We start from the raw sequence: 20,430 nt of genomic DNA, 5'->3' as shown, positions 1-20,430 counted from the left end.
AGAAAAAAACAGCATATCTAATTATATACAAATATATTTGAAAAAACAACTCACTTTTAACTCACATTCAAAACATTAAAATTCAAGTCAAATAAATAAAATCTAAAATATATATAAAAATCCTCCCATCCACCCACCAAGACATATAAGCATGCAATGATCACGGGATTGTCTCTGAAGTAGACTTTAAATAAGACTCCAACGTTATTTGCAATAATATTAAGCAGCACAACCGCAACATGGGTAATCCTGGAATACCCTTCATCTGCCATGGTAATCGGATCAATATAATACAGGTGGGGAAATGCTAAAACGGGCTTTATGACGGATCACTTATCATATAAGACAGGTGAAAACCGTTCTATTGGTCTGTGTAGCGCAGCTTAAACCAGCAACAATATGGAGAAGCACCCCCAGCAGTGTCCCTCAGATTTCCTAAAATCTTAGCATTTATATTAAATGGAAACTAAACGTTCAACAAACTTCTGACACGTCATAGTGACATGTCAGAAGCTTGGATTGGTGGGGGTCCGAGCACTGAGACACCCACCAATCTCTAAAAAGGAAGAAGCACAAGTGCTCGTGTGAGTGCTGAGCCGCTTTGCTTCTGTTCAGCTTTATCTGGAAATCAATGTAGCGGAGTACGGGCTGAATAGGAAGTCTATGAGTTTGTACTCTGCTACATCAGCTTTCCGTAAAAAGCCGAACAGAAACTAAGTGACACAGCGCTCACACGAGCACTTGTGCTTCTTCCTTTGAGACCCCCACCAGTCTCTAAGAGCTTGGTCCCCCACCAATCCAAACTTCTGACATGTCACTAGGACACGTCAGAGGTTTTTTGAACGTTTAGTTATCCTTTAAACTGACACCTCACGGTTATGTATGACCAGATCAAAATTTCCCGCCCTACAAATGGCTGGTTTGATCTGTGCACACATCTCTCTTATCTGTCATATCAATGAGGTGAACGGTTGATTGAAAAACTGCAGAGCAAAAAATCCTTAAAAGTGAAGCTGGTCCTGTATCTGCATTACAGTTCAGTTTAGGAGAATACTTTTACTATACTCCTTCAGGTGATGTAGTGCGGCACTGGTGGAGCATGAAGGAAAAGCCTCAGACACGTTTTTTATCTCTCTAAAATGTCACTCCTGATTATGTCTAGTTTAGCAAAGTAAAAAATCACATTTAATATGCATTTAGTTTCTGAAATCCATTGGCACAGCCGGCCATCTTCACTGTGGTGTCCTAAAACTTGGTAGCCAGGAAACTGTCAAAATGGATCCCCAATCCAGAGCTGACATTTTAGGTGCGTGTGTCCAGATTTCTCATGTAATCTTGCAACGCTTGCAGCCGAACATCAATATCCGAAAGGTCAGAAAGCGGGTCAAAGTGGTTTTCTGGGTTCGGGGAAAGACATGAAATGCGTTATTTATGGTTCTATACTGGAGTACAACAACATTTAAAGGCCATGTACACCTTCGAAAGCGATTTTTATTTTTTGTTTTAATTTGTGTATCAGTGTTTGGTGCAACTTTCTAATTCGTTTTTATTAAAAAAAAATATTTTAACTTTGAGATACAGCTGCTTTATATTCTGTATACAGAGCAGCTGTATCTAGCGCTGAAACCTGTATCAGGCCAGCGGCACCGACGGGTTCAGTGACAGCAGGTCCTGCAGGTCTGACACACAGGATCGAGCGGTTACCGATCACATCCAAGTTCATAACTTAGATGTGATAGATTACAGGTGGCTCCTGCGTGTCAGAGACACGCAGGACCTGCTGACACTGAGCCCGTCAGTCCCGCTAACCTGATGGATCCAGGTCTCAGCGCACGGTACAGCTGCTCTGTATACAGAATACAAAGCAGCTGTATCTCAAAAAGTCAAAATAATTTTTTGTAAAATGCAAATACAAAGTTGCACGAATCACTCTGATAGACATTTTTATTATTAAAACAAAACCACATTAAACAGGACCCAACTGGAACATATAATAATAGAATATATTGTATAAAAAAAAGTGTGAATCTCTTACCCAGGATCATGAAAAATTTCCCTAACTGAAGCAAGTCCCAGAGCTGTATGTCAACGTGTTTATGCAGAATAGCAGCTCGGTTACTGGTATCACATTGATATGATGAAGATGCCGGTACGGCATTGAAACGCGTAGCCTGGATTGTAATAAACATTATCATCCTTATTGAGTAGCAGCGCCGTTTTTGATCCTTTTTCTTCAACACATATTGTCTTTATTGCCGTGGCCAATTGGCCTCACCGGTTGGGATCTCGGGAGCAGCACTCACTCCATACAGCAATTTCAACGCGATTATCCGTCTGCCCTTTGGTGAGAATTCACTTGTATTTACTGACTGCCACTCCTGGGTTTTACTTACACTATGTGGCTCCGTGCTTTTTTTCTTTATTTATATGCTTTTATTAGTGGAACTTCGCAAGTGTAAAATTAAAGAATATTAGTAAGGGACTTCTTTTTCCAATAAAATATCAATTCAAAGCAATTTTTGAAGCAAAAAAATAAAAAAATAAAAAGCACCAACGATGTCCCTGGCTTCAGAAAACGCCTGGATCTGCTTATAAAAATTGTGAAGCCAGGCCTAGACTACGATTTCAGCCAGAGGAGATACACAGCTCATATGATGCGGCTGTTACACAATCTTGTGTTTTCAACTCTCCAACAGATGTTGTTATCTTCTAATACAGTGCAGAAGTTGTCGTCTAGCCCAGGCCCAAGATACTAGGTAAAAGACCCTCACCCCCATCAAGAACTAAAAAGGTAACTAAACTTTCCATAAACTTTGACATGTCATAAGTTGATCAGTGAGGGTCAGATTACTGCGACCACCACCGATCGCTAAAACGAAACAAAAGCGTTCGGGTGAGGTTCCGATTCGCTTTCCGAAGAAAGACGAGCGAGCGGTGTTTGGACACTTAGACTCTCTACTAAGTCCATACAATACAGCTTGATGAGATCCTCTGCACATCTTCAATCAAAGGGATTCAAGGATGAAATGATGAGGCAAGGAATCGCCGAGATAGAAAAATAGGGAAGGGTTTTCCCTTTACCGACAGAATCAAATACTGTCATTTTTGCACATACCTTTCTCAATTTTTCGGTCATAAGTTGGGGTGCTGGAAAGTCTCTTCTTTGGGGGTAATCGATCCTTTTTTCCCTACAGAAAAGGGGAAAACAAAAATTAATACCTTCTGTCAAACTAAATTAATAAGATTATTCTAGCCTGTTTGGCGACGTGACAATAGGAAGTTTAGGATTACTTAGCTGCAAGTTATGGTAGTTTGAAAACGTACATTATTACGGCTGTTCCAGGATGAATGGGTGAAGGGTTTCCGTCCACGTGCTGCTGGTTTTCTTTCAGCACTGTAACATGGTGAGTGCAGAGAATAAAGAACATGTAAATCCTCCATACACAATAACACAGTTTAAGACATAGTAATGAGGCCCGTCAAAATCGGACTGCGCAGAACCACAAATTTTTTTATTTTTTTTTATTGCGTGTAGTATATAGCAGTGTTCGCTTCCATTACCTGCTGCGTAGAGGTCCACCATAGTCCATTTCATCCCCAGAGCTTTGATATGATCGATGACTTCGAATACTTTCAACTGTTAGAGAATTAATATAGGTTATTATGTAATAATATAACCCGGAACCAAAAAGTTAAAAGTAATTCCAATTCTACGTTAAAGGGGTTATCCAGGGACCAAAAATGGCTTTGAATTTATATTTTATTGTAAGAAGAAGTGATTTACTATTATACTTTCATTTTTAATTCTGTACGTAATCGTTCAGTTCAAACCCGGTAAATTGGTGCCAGAAGTCCTGTAGTTATCCCAATATTGATTACGCGGCGACACAGCCCCACATGACAGATGGCTTGCTTCTGGTGCTGTTCGTGTCGGTGTGTTATCAAGCGCATGACCGCAAGGGGCTGTCACGTTACCTATTGCTGGAGTCCCCAAGCAGAGCATCAGCCGGCGCTCTGCCGGGACGACAGCACTGCTCCCGACATCACTGTCCACATGTGATTTTGGCAGCAGTGCTGGATTCCCCAGGCAGAGCATCAGGTGATGCACTGCGTGGGAACTCCAGCGATAGGAAACTCCTGATGTCACTGTCCATATATGGACGGTGACGTCAGGAGCAGTAATGGAGTCCCAGGCAGAGCGCCAGCTGATGCATTGCTCGGGGACTCCAAAAATAGGTAATGTGACAGCCCCTTGTGGTCGTGCGCATGATAACACGCAGACCCAAACAGCACAGGAAGCAAGCCCTAATTCACATGAGGCCGTGGACGTGTTGGGGCGTCATCAATATTAGGAAGACTACAGGACTTCCGGCACCAATTCACCAGGTTTGAACTGAACGACTCAGTACAGAATTAAAAATGAAAGTATAATAGTAAGTGACTTCTTTCACAATGAATTATAAAATTCAAAGCAATTTTTGGTCCCCGGATAACCCCTTTAATTCTTCTATTTGTGGAGTTCCATATTCTTGTACATGGGGGGCAACATTATAACAATTAATGCTTAGGTTTGTCTATCCTACATTTGAATGGATTGTATGGCCAAGTAACGTTCTTAGAGCAATTGTCGCTTCCTACTCTATCAGCAGGTTGTACAAAGGGAATATTCCACAAGAGACAATGACCAAAGCATTACAATAATATGTAAATGAAATCTGTCATCAAGAGTGAATTTAAGAAAAATTAACTAAAATCAGGCCTGGTTATTTGCACTAGGGAGGGGAACCCGTCAAGGATGTCCCTTATCCCTCCTTTCTCTTTGGCTTGTATGATTAGAGATTCTGTGGACGTTACTGGGTTTAAGTATGGTGACATAGAAGAAAGTATTGAACTCTATGCAGAGGATATGCTTCTTTTCCTGGGAGATTTAGGCAGATCTTTTCGTCCGATTATGCAACCGATTGCGGATAATGGTAGATACTCGGGACGATTCATAAACTGGGACAAATCTGTTATTTGAATACGCTCGGAAACGCTCCAGAGAGCCAAATATCAGGGAGGTTTAGCAGTGCCCGATCCGTGGCTTTATTTCCTAGCTGCTCAGGTTCAGCAGATCAAGGGGTGGGGACAGACCACGAGTTCCTCTATAGCGGAAAAATTGTTGGCTTGGCATGGGGGAGGCATCCATTATATCTTCTGGAGATTGGGGCCCAGGACAGACCTCCAGATGTGATCCCAACATTACTATTATTGATCAAAGTGTGGTATAAATTCAACGAATTGCAGGGCTTGACAAACTGCAACAAAATAACGCCTCTATGGAAAAAACAAAAATTTGGTGAAATACTTGGAGGGATTTTCCTTCTGGGAATAATCGGGCATACATAGCTGCGGGAGGAATTTGACTTGCCACATTGCTTGTTCTATCAGTACCTCCAGCTGCGCCATGCCCTGTCGTCACCTCCTCTGATCCTATACTGGAGATAATCATCTTGCAGGGTACCACGAAGAGAGTTGTTTCAGCGATATATAGACATCTGCTGGATTCATAAAATAAAAAAACTTTCCCTACATGTACGTGCGAAATGGGAGGCAGATGTGGGACCTATCTGGATTTAGAGGGGGTGCCAAGCGTCCTCGATGCGACATTGATGATGCCCGTCTCCTACACATGATGTGGGAGTGTACCTCGCTGGGACCTTTCTGGAATGAAGTACTAGCTTTAATTGACAGAGTGTATGGTTTCACGATTCAGGCAAATCCTAGAACCCGTGTCTTGGGGATGCTGGAGGGAACGGACATTATTGAGGGAATTTCTGTTAGAATACTTAAAATGTTGTACCAGGCTAAAAAGCTAAAATTGCCCAACATTGGATACAGTCCTCCCCGCCGACAAGAACTGAATTCGTTGCCAAAAAGAATAACATCACTAGATTAGAAAAGGGGGGAGAAAGCAGACGCCAAGTTTGAAAGAGTATGGGGACCATAAATAGATACCCCCGGCCTATCTACACCCCACATTCAAAGATCCGTATTGGGTGTAGGTTAATAAGATAAGTCATTGATGTGAGCCGCTACCATTGTTTTGTCATTGGGGACGCATTACTGCATGTCGAGTTAGGTCTACTCGGTTCTCTTGCGGTATGTGTAATTACTGTCTACATTGATGCTGTGACTGTCTGTACAATGAAACGGTTACACACAATTTCTTAGATTGTGACGGACTAAATGTGAACGACGACAACTTCTATGCTGCGCTGCAGATTATGTCGGCATTATATAAGAAACATGTAATAAAATCAATACAAAATCCATAATGGATACAACCAATTTGTTTTTTTTGCCTCTTGCTGGATTATAATGGGTCTGTGAGGTTTTTTTGTTTCTTACTGCATACAATATAGCAGAATACTACTCCTACACTGATTGCCGAAAAGCAATATAGAGACCTGACTGAAAAGGACCGACAAGTGTGAACATAGCCTTACCCTCCATTTTGCATGTATTTTTAGGCATCGTGGATATAAAAAAAAATAAAAATGTTTAAAAAAAATAAATAAATAAAAAAAGGAGTCTGAAGGGCCTGTACATTGGTACGCAAACATGTGTAGCCTGTTTTATGGCTTACCTGATGAGCTGCGTCTCTGGTCCCTCAGACTGGAGGGAGAACTGGAAACCCGTCGACATCTAAAAGAAAAAAAAGCCACCACATTATCCACACTATACTATTTATGAAGCATAAAACATTGGTTCACCTACGGTTCCAACAAGAAGAATCAGTACAGATGGCTATTTCAGATTTCTGCTGATATACTGCAAATTCCCCAGTGAATGAAAGAGCACAGACTTTCGGAAAAGCTTGTATTTTGATAGGTTGACAAAGAGGCGGCTTATATTCTCGTCAAAATCACACCTTTTTTTGCAGTTCTGTGCTAAAAACATCAGAACACCGTATTAAAGGGGTTTTCCCATAATCAATATTTATCCCCTATCCACAGGATAGGTGATAAATATCTGATCGGTGGGCGTCTGACCGATGGGACCCCTACTGATCATGAGCTTACCGAGGCATTCCTGGGGGCCACATGGAGCGGTACTGCGCATGCTTGGCCACCACTCCATTCATTTCTATGGGGCTCCTGAAGATAGCACTCTGCAGCCCCATAGAAATGAATAGATCGGTGGTGGAGCATGTGCACTACCGCTCCACTCCTACGGGGCTCCCAGGAACGGCAAGGTAAGCCCGTTATCAGGATCGGTAGGGGGCCCAGCAGTCGAACCCCTAGCCAACACCTATCCTGTGGATAGGTGATAAATAATGATTATGGGAAAACCGCTTTAAGAAATATAGGAATTACCGGATATTCTCCTAACCTTACCATGTATTAACCTCGTATATTACAGAGGACTTTCAAACAAAACGACCACAAACATTATTTTGCCTTTTTACAGGTGTGGACACAGACAACACAGGGCCCCTGTGTAGAACAGCTTACGGGCCCCTATCTTTCCGACTCTAATCACCAAGCACCTGCTTTATGTTTCTCCAGAAAATCCTTCACCAGTCTGCTTATCAAAAAGTAAGCGATGGATCAAAATCATTAATGTAGTCCCTTTCATGCAATCTAATGGACAGTAGAGGGTCCCATTATTCTTTTAAAGTAGCAGTGGGCTCCCAGCTGCACAGGTCGTACATCTCCGCCCTTGCCTTCTTAGTTCAGTTTCACTCCTGGGTGAACTGGTGTACAAGATTTTGTGGTTATCTAGTGCGTCCTGACTACAAACAGTCTCCTGTGTAGTCAGGTTCAATTAGTAGACGCAACCCATAGGCTCCAAACACACAGACTTGATAGTTACTGATCCTACACCTGCATCATCTCCCAGATGTTTCACACAGCAAGCTGCAGGGTCTGAGAAGAACCATCTCAAGGGTAGCAGGCAGAAAGGAAGGACTGAGGAGACATTACAGCCTAGAGGGGTGCGAGGTGTGGTGTGTAGGAAGAAGTTGCTGCTTCAGTAGAAGAGAAAAATGTCACGGCAGCGGGGAGGTGGAGAGTGTGTAGTATGTGCCACAATGCAGTTTACGGTGGTGGGACGGTGAATGGGAACGCCCGCTGGGCCCCAATTTAGAATTTTTCTAAAGTGCCATCCAGAAAAAGTGAAAATTGAACTTAAAATTTGCAAAGAAAAAAAAAAAAAAGTATTTTATTTATTTAGGCCCTCTGTATGCTATACAAAAATAAAATTTTTAGTGCCAAACAAACCTTCATTTTAGCAGAAATAGTGTAGGGTAGCAAGTATTCACTTACTTTTTCGAGTCCACATCTTTCTTCCTAAGTTCCTTGTCTCGGACATAGGCTGTTGGATCAAATCGTGGTGGTCGGATGGCTAAGAGGAATTTTACAGGAAATAAAAAAATAAAATTACATTCTGGTTTTTTTAGAAAAGAGGATGATGCTTTTGCATCCAGAAAAAGCAGCAATGTTAGCGGACTGCAATTAATTTATACATGAAGAGCATTCCAAAAACTTTTGTTGAGTAATAAAATAAACGTACCAACTTCTGGTTTTATATTAAGGGCCAAAAGAAGTCATTTTGCAAAAAAAAAAGTTTTTAAACTTTCTTAAATGGAGTACAGCTTTATTATTCCGTCTAACTCTTGCATTCAAAGATCTTGTGTTCATCAACAAGAAGCCCATTGTTTATGTATGAGCTCCCTAAAGTCCAGTCTATTGTTTTCCGGTCATCAGATGCAGCACATGAGAAGACAGCTAAAAAAAAAAAGCAGCATAAACACGGTCCAAATATGACTGAATACAAAGCATACATTATGGCTTTTTCCCTGACCGATCATTAACCCCTTCACGGACCAGGACGCACCGGTACGTCCTAGTGCAGGGGAAGAAGTATTGAGCGCGCTCCATACACTGCGGGTGTCGGCTGTATTACAGCCGACCCTCGGCATTAACGGCCGGGAACAGCGATCAACCCGTCAATCACGACCGAGGCATCTGAGGCGATAGAAAAAGGGGGGGCGCCCCTGCTCCGACAGCTCATGCGCGCCCCCCCCCCCCCCACAACGAGATTAAGTTGACGAGGGTTGACATGGCAGCCCAGGGGCCTAATGAAGGACCCCAGGACTGCCTTCTACCTGTGGGCAGGGCTTAACAGAGGCCTGTAAGAGTGACAATATACTGCAATACATTAGTATTGCAGTGAATTGTACCAGCTATCGAACGATCGCTGGTTCAAATCCCCTAGGGGGCTAATAAAGTGTGTGAAATAAAGGTTTTTAGTAGTGAAAAATATATATATAAATAAGTTAAAAAAACAAAAACAACAACCAACCTTTTTGCCCATTTTTCCTCTAAAGCAATGTAAAAAATAAACAAAATTTGGTACCGCTGTGTCCGTAAAAGTCTGAACTATTACAATATAGCATTATTTAATGCACAGGGTGAACGCAGTAAAAATAAAAAATGTAGACCGCCCAAATCGCTGTTTTTTGGTCAACTAAGCTGCAAAAAAAAAAAAAAAAAATAGATATCAAAAAGTCGTATGTACCAACAAATGGTACAAATAAAAACTACAGCTCGTACCGCATAAAATAAGCCCTCACACCGCTCAATGCACGGAAAAATAAAAAAAAAAGTTATGGCTCTTATAAACTGGTGAAGCAAAGCTAATTTTTTTTAATGTAGTAAAATATAAAAAAAAATCTATATAATTTTGATATCTCCGTAATCGTATTGTGCCACCGAATAAAGTTGGTTTTTTTTTACGTCATTTTTATGAACAAATTTTTTGTTTTATAATTATTCCAACGAAATAGGTACAATACATCAATCAGTGCACATTTCGTGGTCATAGATGAACATTTGTACCAGATCAATAGCAGAAAAACTAAAAGAACATAAGGTAAGCAGCAGAAACAACAATGCAGTAGTACACGTGAAAACTAAGTTGTTGTTTTTACCGCACAGTGAAAGCCGTAAAAACGAAACCCGAAAAACAGAAGATTTTTTTTTGCAGCTTCCCAGTACATTATATGGTACTTTAAATGGTGCCATAAGAAACTACAACTCGTCCCGCAAAATATAAGCCTGCACACCTTGACGGAAAAACAAAGGAGTTATGACTCTTGGAAGGCGGGGAGTGAAAAACTAAAAATCAAAAAATGGCTCGGACCTTAAGGGGTTAATGTTCCGTCATCTGTTTAGCACAAGACAAACAAACATGGCTGCTAGGCCCTTTTTTGGGAAATCATATTCTTTAATTCCAGAGATGTAACACTCTTGATTTTAGCTTTGCGTCAAAATCTCTTCTCTAATGCTACCATAGGAGCTGCAGCAGGTGGAGAAAAATAAAAAACAGAACAGAACAGAAAAATCACCTATTGGAAGAATAATATTCTGGGTAGCCGCTGCCACCTTAGAATTCACTGGACAAGTCTATGGTATATACGGAAAGTGCTGAACTCTTCTCAGCTCTGTCTAGAACCCCCACTGCAACGGAGAGAGACGCGTTTGGCCAAGTCTCCATTAAATTCTATGTAGACAGTGGCCGCCGTGTATCCCATATTCCTATTTACGGCATATCGTGTGGATAGGACTTAAATGCTAATACCTCTTTAATGTACGACTTGATAGGAGAGTTTAGAGAGAGATTATATATATATATATATATCGCATGTGCATCATAGGGCAAGAGCTGCCACTCACCCACAGGGGAAGGGGATAGTCTTGGCTGCCTAGTGGGGCCCCTTCCCTCTCGGGAGGTAATTGCGCTTCTTTCCCGTGATGTGGACCTCTCTCTTCTTGTTGCCGTCTCTCCCCTGGATGAACTACGATGAATAGGCCCTCGACCAGCAGAGCTGGAGCGACTCTGTGGGGAGGGTCCGGTAGGTGTCACACGCCTGTAAAGAAGAACAAAAGACGTCTTTCATTATGTTATACTTTATCTAAAAGAGGTACATGGTACAAATATAGAACCTCTCCCCCTTACCCTCTCTTGTACATTGCCAGCTCCGTGCTTAGACTTTTTACTTTTAGACGAAGGGTCCGCTCCATCGCTCGTAATTCTTCCAGCTGTAGTAAAACAGTTCAGTGTTGTCATGAAAACATTGCGTGAACCTGAATACATCTCCATCTACTTCTGACCGAGCTCAAAATGTTTGCAGTTTTGTGTATATGCGGAGACATTGATGTATTTGCTGATCTAAATCCACAGAATCCCATTATCACAAGGCATTAAAGCAGGAGATTCCATTATTTTTTCACAGTATTAATATACACGCCCCTGCAAGCCCGAACCGAGGCACTCTGAATGAGCGGCTCCCACTCCGGCGCACCTGAGCCATCCTTGTATGACAAGGACGGCCGGTCATCTTTATGGCCGCTATGTAATACTACATTTCACCTTCAGCGGCCGCACAGGGTAAATTCCTGGCTGGCCGCAGCTTTCTCCAGCAAAATCAGTAGTATGCCGGGATCAGGACGATCAGATGATCGCCCCAGTGGCCACATTCTGGAAGGAGTAGTCTCTGAACCCCAATGTCAATTAACATACGTGTCAGAGAACTTTAAAAAATGGATTGTGTTTGGCAAGACTAAAGCATTACCCACTTTTTCCAACGTGTTAGAAAGCGTAGCACACAGGTTTTATAGATACATTTGCCCAGATCCCCATATTATTTAAAAGGGATTTGCCAATCAGGGACATTTATGGAATATTCACAGGATATGCCATAAATGTCAGATGGATGCGGCTCCCACCTCTGAGACCCGCATCAATCTCTAGAACGGGGCCCCCCAAACCCCGTTCTACCTTTCTCTGTTCCCGCTGCCACTTGTAATTTCCAACCATGTAATCAGAAAACAGCGTAGCTCACAGAACTCCGCTGTTTCAGTAACCCCAATAAGAGTGAATGGCAGTTACGGAAGCAGCGTAGCAATGTTTTCTGATTACATGGTTGGAAATTACAAATGGCAGTGGGAACAGAGAATGGTAGAACGGAATATAGGGGGCCCCGTTCTAGAGATAAGTGCAGGTCCCAGAGGTGGGACCCACATCTATCTGATGTTTAAGACATATTCTGTGAATATGACATAGATGTACCTCATGGGCAAACCCCTTTAACGCATTAACGCCAAAATACAGGTGTTAATACATTGATAAATTTGCTCCAATATTTCTAGAATTTTGCTTTGGTATCTAATGAAACACTTGATTTACATTGGTCTTACCTGCTCCATTAATTGCCTACTTTCCTCCTTCCTCTTGCTGGTCTGTCGCTGACTCCTGCTCCTCTCTTTCTGTAGCTCTAACTCCAAAGTCTGAACAGCTCTCTTCAGGATACGTATGTGACTCGCTTCTTTACCGTTGGGCATTTCCAGATCCTGCAGCCTCTGTAATGCAAGATCAGCCTCTTGTTTTTCCTGTGTCACCTGTTGGAGCCTGGTAATTCAAGACAACAATACAGAAATCTTAATATTTGATGGAGGATATTGGGATGTCATAGAAAAGAAGGAGCTACTTACTCTTCCCGCAGTCGTCGGATCTCAGCCTCCCTGCTCTCCTCAGCTGGTGCTGGTTTCAGAGCAGCCAGCTCGTCCTTCAATCCTCGAATCACTTGTCTTAAGTAGACAGGGTCTGGTTTGCCGACATAGGGAAGAGGTAGGGGATAATGTATCCTGTAAAAACATATTTACATGAGCAAAGAGTTTGGCTGTCTCTCTGGACTTACCATTATTCGGCACATGTCGGCATTGCTTCCGGTTGACCCTTTGGATAGGCCCTTGGAGTACCAACGTTAATTCTTATTCACAAAACGTGGGGGGAAACAAACAACTGCGGTGGATAACTGGGTATACAGAGTATACACCTCTGTGGGAGAATCAGACTCTCCCTCAGTTTGTTAGATTAGATGGCTCAGAATACTGGAAGTCGGCGGGGTTCACAACTTTTAAATTGGGTCAGATTTTAAAGAGAACCGGTCACCACCCCATACACGTGCAGCATGTAATGGGGAGCGCTGTACAAACCCTGGGGCACTTTACACTTTTTTTTCCCTATCTTCCTCGGTTATTTAGATATTGGTGCTGTTATATTTTGGGCCCAATATTTAAATAACTGAACGGTCCATGGGGAGTGTAATTGGCAAGGGGGCATGTAACATCGCTGTGACACTGTCCAATCAGCTACGGACAGCGTCACAGCAGAAGCTGGAGAGAGGGGAGCGTGTGCACGCGCAGGCTCTCACTCCTTAGCCATCGGCAGACAAGCTGAACAAGACTGTGTGATCTCTCGCGAGAGATCAGTCTTGTCCTTGTCTGCCGAGAGCTATAGAGTGAGTGAGAGCGTGCGCGTGCACGCACAGCTCCGATGCCACTGCCGAAGATACTCCCGCCGCCATGGAACAGAAAAAGAATTCACATTCTAAGGGTATGTGCACACACACTAATTACGTCCGTAATTGACGGACGTATTTCGGCCGCAAGTCCCGGACCGAACACAGTGCAGGGAGCCGGGCTCCTAGCATCATACTTATGTACGATGCTAGGAGTCCCTGTCTCTCCGTGGAACTACTGTCCCGTACTGTAATCATGTTTTCAGTACGGGACAGTTGTCCTGCAGCGAGGCAGGGACTCCTAGCATCGTACATAAGTATGATGCTAGGAGCCCGGCTCCCTGCACTGTGTTCGGTCCGGTACTTGCGGCCGAAATACATCCGTCAATTACGGACGTAATTAGTGTGTGTGCACATACCCCAATTCTCCTCTTCTGTTCCGTGGTGGCGATTGGACAGGGTGACAGCGATGTTCCACGCCCTCTTGCCAATTAAACGCCCCATTGACAGTTCAGGAGGTTATTTAAATATCGGGTGCCAAATATAAATGGCACCGATATCTAAATAACGGAGAAAGAAAGGAAAATGTTTTATAGTGAGACAGGGTTTGTGCAGCCCTGCCCATTACATGCTGCAAGTGTATGAGCAGGTGAAAGGTTCTCTTTAAATCTTTCCAGCAATCTCTTGCCCAATCCGGGTACACTGCAGGGATTATATCCTTAGTGTATCAGCTTTTATTAATAAAATATTTGGAAAAATTTATTGAGCAGCATTGGATACGCTCTTCTCCAACAAACAGAAATTCATAGCCAAGGTGACTATGATGCTAATCAATGAGAAGGCTATATAATTTTTTTTTTTTTTATAAGAGGAAGTATTATGCCCATTTCAAGAAATTGTGGGCTCCCTGGTTAAACACTACTGTCCTGGCCAATGCTGCGCTGTTGTGACAGAGTATTAGGTATTCCGTTACTTACCTCCCTTTCTTAGGTGTCTCATATGGTTCTTGAGAAGAACACTGGGTGAAGGGTTTATGGCTCATTGGATATCCTAGGGCTCTATGGTTTCTATCTACCTCTATATCCGTGTAGGATATATTACGCATTAATGTATTGCTATATTTTCCATGGATGTATAAGCCTCCTAGCCCCATGCGGCGTAAATTGTGAACACTGCTATTTTTTCTTGGTCGATCTCACCGGAAGGGTGGGATGGGGTGGTTTGTTGTATTTGTTGGAAAATTTTAATAAAAATTATCGGATTGAAAAAGGAGGAACAAGTAGCAAATAAATATTTATAAACGAGATTTACCTGTCGAATTCCACCGAGTAGATAAGTATCAAGTATCGCTTCGAACTAAGCGAAGAGGTTCTGGCCGGGGGAGCTGGACGTTGCGCTCCTCCAGCTTTCCTGTGCCGAAGTAACTCCAGGTCAGCATAGGTCAAGAGGTCTAGTGTTACGGATTCACTGCTCTAGGTGGACGATAAGAAAGTAGTTTTCTTAGTAAAATCCATAGTAACTAGTACATAAATTAATGGTGAATCCACTGCCAGATTCATTTTCAGTCACGACGACAGAAATTTTATCAATTCAAAATAAACTACTTCAGGTCATTTACAATTAATCTAGTCACCCTGGTATATTGGTGACCAGTGTCACTTTAGCAGCCAGCGTCAGGTGGCTGCTGCCAAGGCAAGTAAAATAATTGGATGCATCAAAAGAGGCTTAGCTGTACATGACAAGAACATAGTATTACCTCTATATAAATCACTGGTTAGACCACAGATGGAATATTCTCTACAATTTGGCGTTTTAAAGAAACATTTAGGATTTAGTTCATAGAGGAACGCACTTACAGCGGAGTTCTAGATATACAGGGCTTGTGGCATCCAAAAGAGTTCCAAACAACCAGCTGTAAGAGCGGTTCTTGTTAGTGTTTGAAACCACAACGACCATGGAAGAACCAAAAAGATGATTCATAGCCTGCACCTTATTAGTAGAGGTACAATCCATGGGTGTATTGTGACAAGACCGACAAGCTTTGTGCCTAAAAAGCTTTAACAATATACAGCAACATTCCTTTAATTTGGCATCAATGGAACTTGATGACTGCGAGATCATCAGACAGTCAGTGACAAGTATGTAAAATGTGCCGATCTTTGCTCAGCCTTAAAGCACTTCTGTGAGACTGTGGGATCCCGACCTCCAGGACCCCTCCGATCAGTACAATTAACGGGACGAGTTGCAGTACCAGGCCCAGTGCCATTGTTTGTGCGCATTGGAACGGGTCCCGGATGTTGGACCCTCACCAATCAAACATTTGATTACCTTTCATAAGGATAGGCCATTAATGATTAACTCCCAGAGTACCCCTTTAGCCCTCTGGTCTTGTGAATCTCCACATTACATTGAAGCTCTTTGCTGGATTATAAGGAATGCCATTGTACCTTCTTAGGCTGGGTTCACACACCCTATTTACGGACGTAATTCAGGCGTTTTAGCCCCGAATTACGTCCGAAAATACGGCACCAAAGCGTCTGTCAAAAGACGGCGCGTAAAAAAAAAAAAAGACGCCTGCGTCAAAGAAGTGCCTGTCACTTCTTCAGACGGAATTGGAGCAGTTTTCCATTGACACCATAGAAAACCAGCTCCAATTACGTCCGTAATGGACGCAGTGAAAAGCGCCTGCACATGCCGTTACGTCTGAAATGTCGGAGCGGTTTTCTCCTGACATAGCCATAACGGAGGCTGCCGTGTGAACATATCCTCACATTCACACAAGCACATCATTAACCATTTACTTATGAACAGATGAGAATCTTTGTTATAAAAGTGCCGATAAGTTACCTGAGTGAGAGCGGAGTTCAGCATATTGCAAAAGATGGAATATTGCTTAAAGTTTCCTGTCTTATGAGTGAGGTCTTCTATAACTGACAACAGAAAGGAGATAAAGAGACCATAAGATACATTTCAAGTAAGGCAATTCCCTAATATAGTCCATTTGTAGAATTTGGTCCATTTCAGGGTACGAACACGAAGCGTAGAAAAACTACACAGCATATCCGCCTGGTAGCTGTAGGGAGTTCTGACTGAAAAACCGCACCAAATTGCCGTGTTTTTTTTGGGGGCGGCATGTGCTATGCGGAAATCCTGCAGGAATGTAAAATTTAAAAAACCTTGTACTTACCCAGCAGTAGTCATGGCGACACAGCCCTTTTGTCTGAGCGTAGACCGGCCTCCTGGGATGACGCTGTGGTACGTGTGACCAGTCTGTGATTGGCTGCAGCAGTCACGTGGGATAAAAAGTCATCCCAGGAGGCCGGGCTGCGCTCAGAAGAGAGGATTGCATCACTAGGACTACGTCAGAGCGGTAAGTATGAACGCTTATAAATTTGAAATAAAAAATACCTCTTTTTATTTTTTTTCATTCGCTAATTTTGAGGGTTTCTGCCACAAAACATAGCTCTTCGTTGTGGATTTTACCTCGCCATTGAATTCAATGGGGAAAACCGGCAACAGAATAGTAGCAATTCCGCAACATAAATCGACATGATGCAGCTTAAAAAAACTCCACAGCAGGTCAATGTATGAATGTTTTTTCGGCTGATTTTTTCACCCACACTGCTGCTACTATTTTACGCTGCAGATTTTACGCAATGAAATCCATTGCAGAAAATCTGCAGTGTTTCCACATAGTGTGTCTCTACCCTAAGGCCCTGTTCACACAGGGTTTTTTTTTTTTTAGACAGAAACCGTGTCGGAAAACGCACCAAAAAAGTGCCGAAAATGCCTCCCATTGATTTCAATGGGAGGCGGAGGAGATATTTTTCCCGCGAACGGAAATACCGTCTTGCAGGAAAAAGAATCGACATGCCCTATCTTCGGGTGCTTACATCTGACCTCCCATTGACATCAATGGGAGGCAGAGAAAGCGTATTTCGTGGCTTTTTGCCCACGGCGCTCAATGGCCGCGGGCAAAAAAACAGCAAACGGGGAGCAGGCAGATCAAAATCTGCCTTAAAATTCCAGACGGAATTTTGAGGCAGAATTTTCTGCCTGCAAAAAAACTCTGTGTGAACAGGGCCTAAAAGTGGAAAATAGCAGCAGCCTATAATCTGCAAATTTGATGTAGATTAAAATCTATATAATAAACTGTCACAAACAGCCATGCACTGCTGACAAACTGCAACGTGCAGGAATGGGAATTGAAATTCTAAGGGTATGTGCACACACACTAATTACATCCGTAATTGACGGACGTATTTCGGCCGCAAGTAGTGGACCGAACACAGTGCAGGGAGCCGGGCTCCTAGCATCATACTTATGTACGATGCTAGGAGTCCCTGCCTCTCCGTGGAACTACAGTCCTGTAATGAAAACATGATTACAGTACGGGACAGTTGTCCTGCAGCGAGGCAGGGACTACTAGCGTCGTACATAACTATGATGCTAGGAGCCCGGCTCCCTGCACTGACGTAATTAGTGTGTGTGCACATACCCTAAGGCTGTCCTGCTCTATTTGTGGATTGTAAAGACTAGAACCGGCAGCATGCCCTCCAATCCATGGAGGTTCTGAATGGGACTTATACATTAGAATATCATGCTGTTGCAGATTTTTAGTGTGAATATCCGTAACTAATACACATTTGGTAACTGACAATTCCATAATATTTATTTTTTTAAAAGGTACCTCCAAATAGGGGATACACCTTAAAGGGATTGATTAGAAAACCCATTTTCATGCACCCTATTGGGAATTATACTGGAACTACAATACTAAACCACGGTCTTGTGGCGCTCACCCCTTTGGCTGGATAGACTTGCAGTGAATCAGAACCAGAATACCCTGTGCAGTATATGTAGAATCAAGCCAAGGTGCCTAATGGGGTCACATGGACGCATCCACGGCAAGAACACAGTCATCTGATCCCTCTCAGCCAACCAGCCGCGAGGGACCAAGTACTTTACAAACAGCACACGTTGTATTTCAGCTCCTTAAATTAACATTTGGGTGAACATTTAGAAGGTGCCGTAGCCCCCTGGATTGTTTCCTGTAATGACATCTTGTAGTCATATTTTTAAGAGGTCTGGCACGGTTTCAAGAGGTTCTGTGCATTGCATGGCAGGCAGGACACATAGGGGGGGGGGGGGGTGGATCAAAAAGGTTTTACACCGGTTGATATAGGGTCAACCCTAATTACACTAGAAATTTTTACTTTTCTCCCACTTTCCGAAAGTGCTGAGAAAAGGGTCGGGGCTTAGTCAGAGGGGTGGAGCCCCCCACCGGAACGACAGATTTATCATAACTTACGCGATAAACGGTTGTAAGTTATGGCGCACATCAGGCAGGCATAGATTTGCACTACTGTCGCACGTACAACCAAAGATGTGCCAAACGTATTATGGAGTGACTGCCCTTTCAAACTTTTGATATGTCAGAGAGACATATCAAAAATTTGGATCAATGGGGGTCCGGGTGCTGAAGCCCCCATCGTTGCTAAAACGAAGGTGCAGCTGAGCACCCTGCAACTTCAGCGGCCATCAGCGTTCATGGTCCGCCTGAAGACAGCGCACAGATGTTCTACGTAAGCCGTCTTCAGATTGCCGGGGAACGCGACACACAGCCGGTGGTGCAGGGTGCTCCGCTGAGTGATTCTGCACCGGTGGGGGTATCAGCACCTGGACATCCACCGATCCAAACTTTTGGGAGGTCTCTGACATATTAAAAGTTTGATAAAAAGCGTAGCCACTCTTTAAGTGGTGTGCATATTTGGCGCATTTTCCGCAGACGCACATTAGCTTAAGACTGACGTTTGACACTCCGGTCTGAATGTATTTCCCCTATTGTACATGTGCGGACTGCGTGTCTGTATGACGGCCATACTCACATTCAGCATCAAACTCCCCCCTCCACTGGTCCGTGGTGAGAGCATCTTCAACCTCAACTTCCAACCGATCCCCTGTATTACGGACACGCAGAATATGTTCTATACCTCTGAACACACAGCGAGCCTCTGCGACCTCCGTGTCCTCCATAACGGGATCCTGAGCAAAGAAACGTCAAGACAAGCAGAAGATAAGAGATCAGGGATTGAAAGGAGAGAGTGACGGGGAAACCCAAGGCATCATGAGAAGGAAGAACTCCTCCATACTTACCACCGCCTATCCGGCAGTATTGGCGCAGTTGCCCTCGCTACAGCGCTGGAGAACGGTGGCCGTCTTCCTACAGTACTGACATATATATATATATATATATATATATATACACACATCTCTTATGGCAACGACCTAATGTCATCACTTAAAGGGGTTGTCCAATAACTTATCTTCTCGTCATGATCTTGACCCCCTCTATTAGTTACAGCAGAAAAAGTCTGTCTTTGATGGACATCCCCTTTAAGTCAGAGAGAAAATGAAACGCGCACAACAAAAGCCAGAGAGGATTAACAAACATAAGGACGTAGTAACCACAGCCGCACATCCATCAGACATACAAGAACACCGCATTAACGGCCGTATAACCGGTAGAAGACACAATTCCCTCACACTCACCGTCTTTCCTTTCCTCTTCCTTCAGCAGTTGCCTCTCGGTCAGTTAAACCGCCGATCTCCCCACCAATTACGCCCCTCGCTCCCATTTGCTCCTACCTGCACTCCGCGCTCCGCTATTGGTTCTACCTCATGTACGTCAGCCGTGAGCCCGCCCTTTTTTCATTGCTGTTTTTCTATTGGTAGAACGTTAGGGTCATCTGCTCTTCTAAGTAGCCATTTGGAGCGTCTGCACGTTAATCGGGTGCCGGAAGTGTTACTATGCCAACCGTAAGGCCTAGCCCGAATCACGTGACTAAGCCCCGGCGGAGAGGTGGTACTGGGAAGCTGGAACTGTTTTGTTGATAAACTACATGTCCCATGAGGCTTTGTAAGGTCGGGAAATGGCTCTATGGGAAATCGAGCTTTTCTTTAGAACAGTGGTAGAGGGTTATTAGCTGTGGGCCGGCTGTACCCATCAATGTTGTGTAGAACTGCAGGTGGCACTGGTAGGGTGTGCTGTATGTATGATATTTACTGATTTAGGCCTGATC

The 20,430-nt window shown here is 43.4% G+C and overlaps 1 protein-coding gene across 4 annotated transcripts; it reads right to left on the bottom strand.

Annotated features, from left to right (window-relative positions):
• Positions 1-608: 608 nt before the first annotated feature.
• On the bottom strand, positions 609-20,139 carry CCDC61 (coiled-coil domain containing 61). Of its 4 annotated transcripts, none has more exons than XM_075836034.1 (14): positions 19,997-20,139; positions 19,237-19,393; positions 16,196-16,278; positions 14,660-14,820; positions 12,540-12,692; positions 12,246-12,456; positions 11,005-11,087; positions 10,722-10,915; positions 8,310-8,388; positions 6,629-6,687; positions 3,562-3,637; positions 3,325-3,394; positions 3,116-3,188; positions 609-1,397 (listed from the first exon to the last, which is right to left on the bottom strand). In XM_075836034.1, the coding sequence occupies exons 2-14, from the start codon at positions 19,382-19,384 to the stop codon at positions 1,303-1,305; spliced, it is 1,485 nt and encodes a 494-aa protein (XP_075692149.1). In that variant the 5' UTR covers positions 19,385-19,393; positions 19,997-20,139; the 3' UTR covers positions 609-1,302. The 4 variants fall into 4 exon arrangements, with proteins under 4 accessions (XP_075692149.1, XP_075692148.1, XP_075692150.1 ...); XM_075836033.1 differs by lacking the exon at positions 19,997-20,139 and adding an exon at positions 19,901-19,986; XM_075836035.1 differs by lacking the exon at positions 19,997-20,139 and adding an exon at positions 19,505-19,861.
• Positions 20,140-20,430: the final 291 nt, after the last annotated feature.

Source organism: Rhinoderma darwinii, chromosome 8 (genome assembly GCF_050947455.1).
Source record: "Rhinoderma darwinii isolate aRhiDar2 chromosome 8, aRhiDar2.hap1, whole genome shotgun sequence".
NCBI classification, from domain to species: domain Eukaryota; kingdom Metazoa; phylum Chordata; class Amphibia; order Anura; family Rhinodermatidae; genus Rhinoderma; species Rhinoderma darwinii.
Note: the sequence above shows the minus strand (reverse complement) of the source record. Positions and strands in the feature narration are given on the sequence as shown.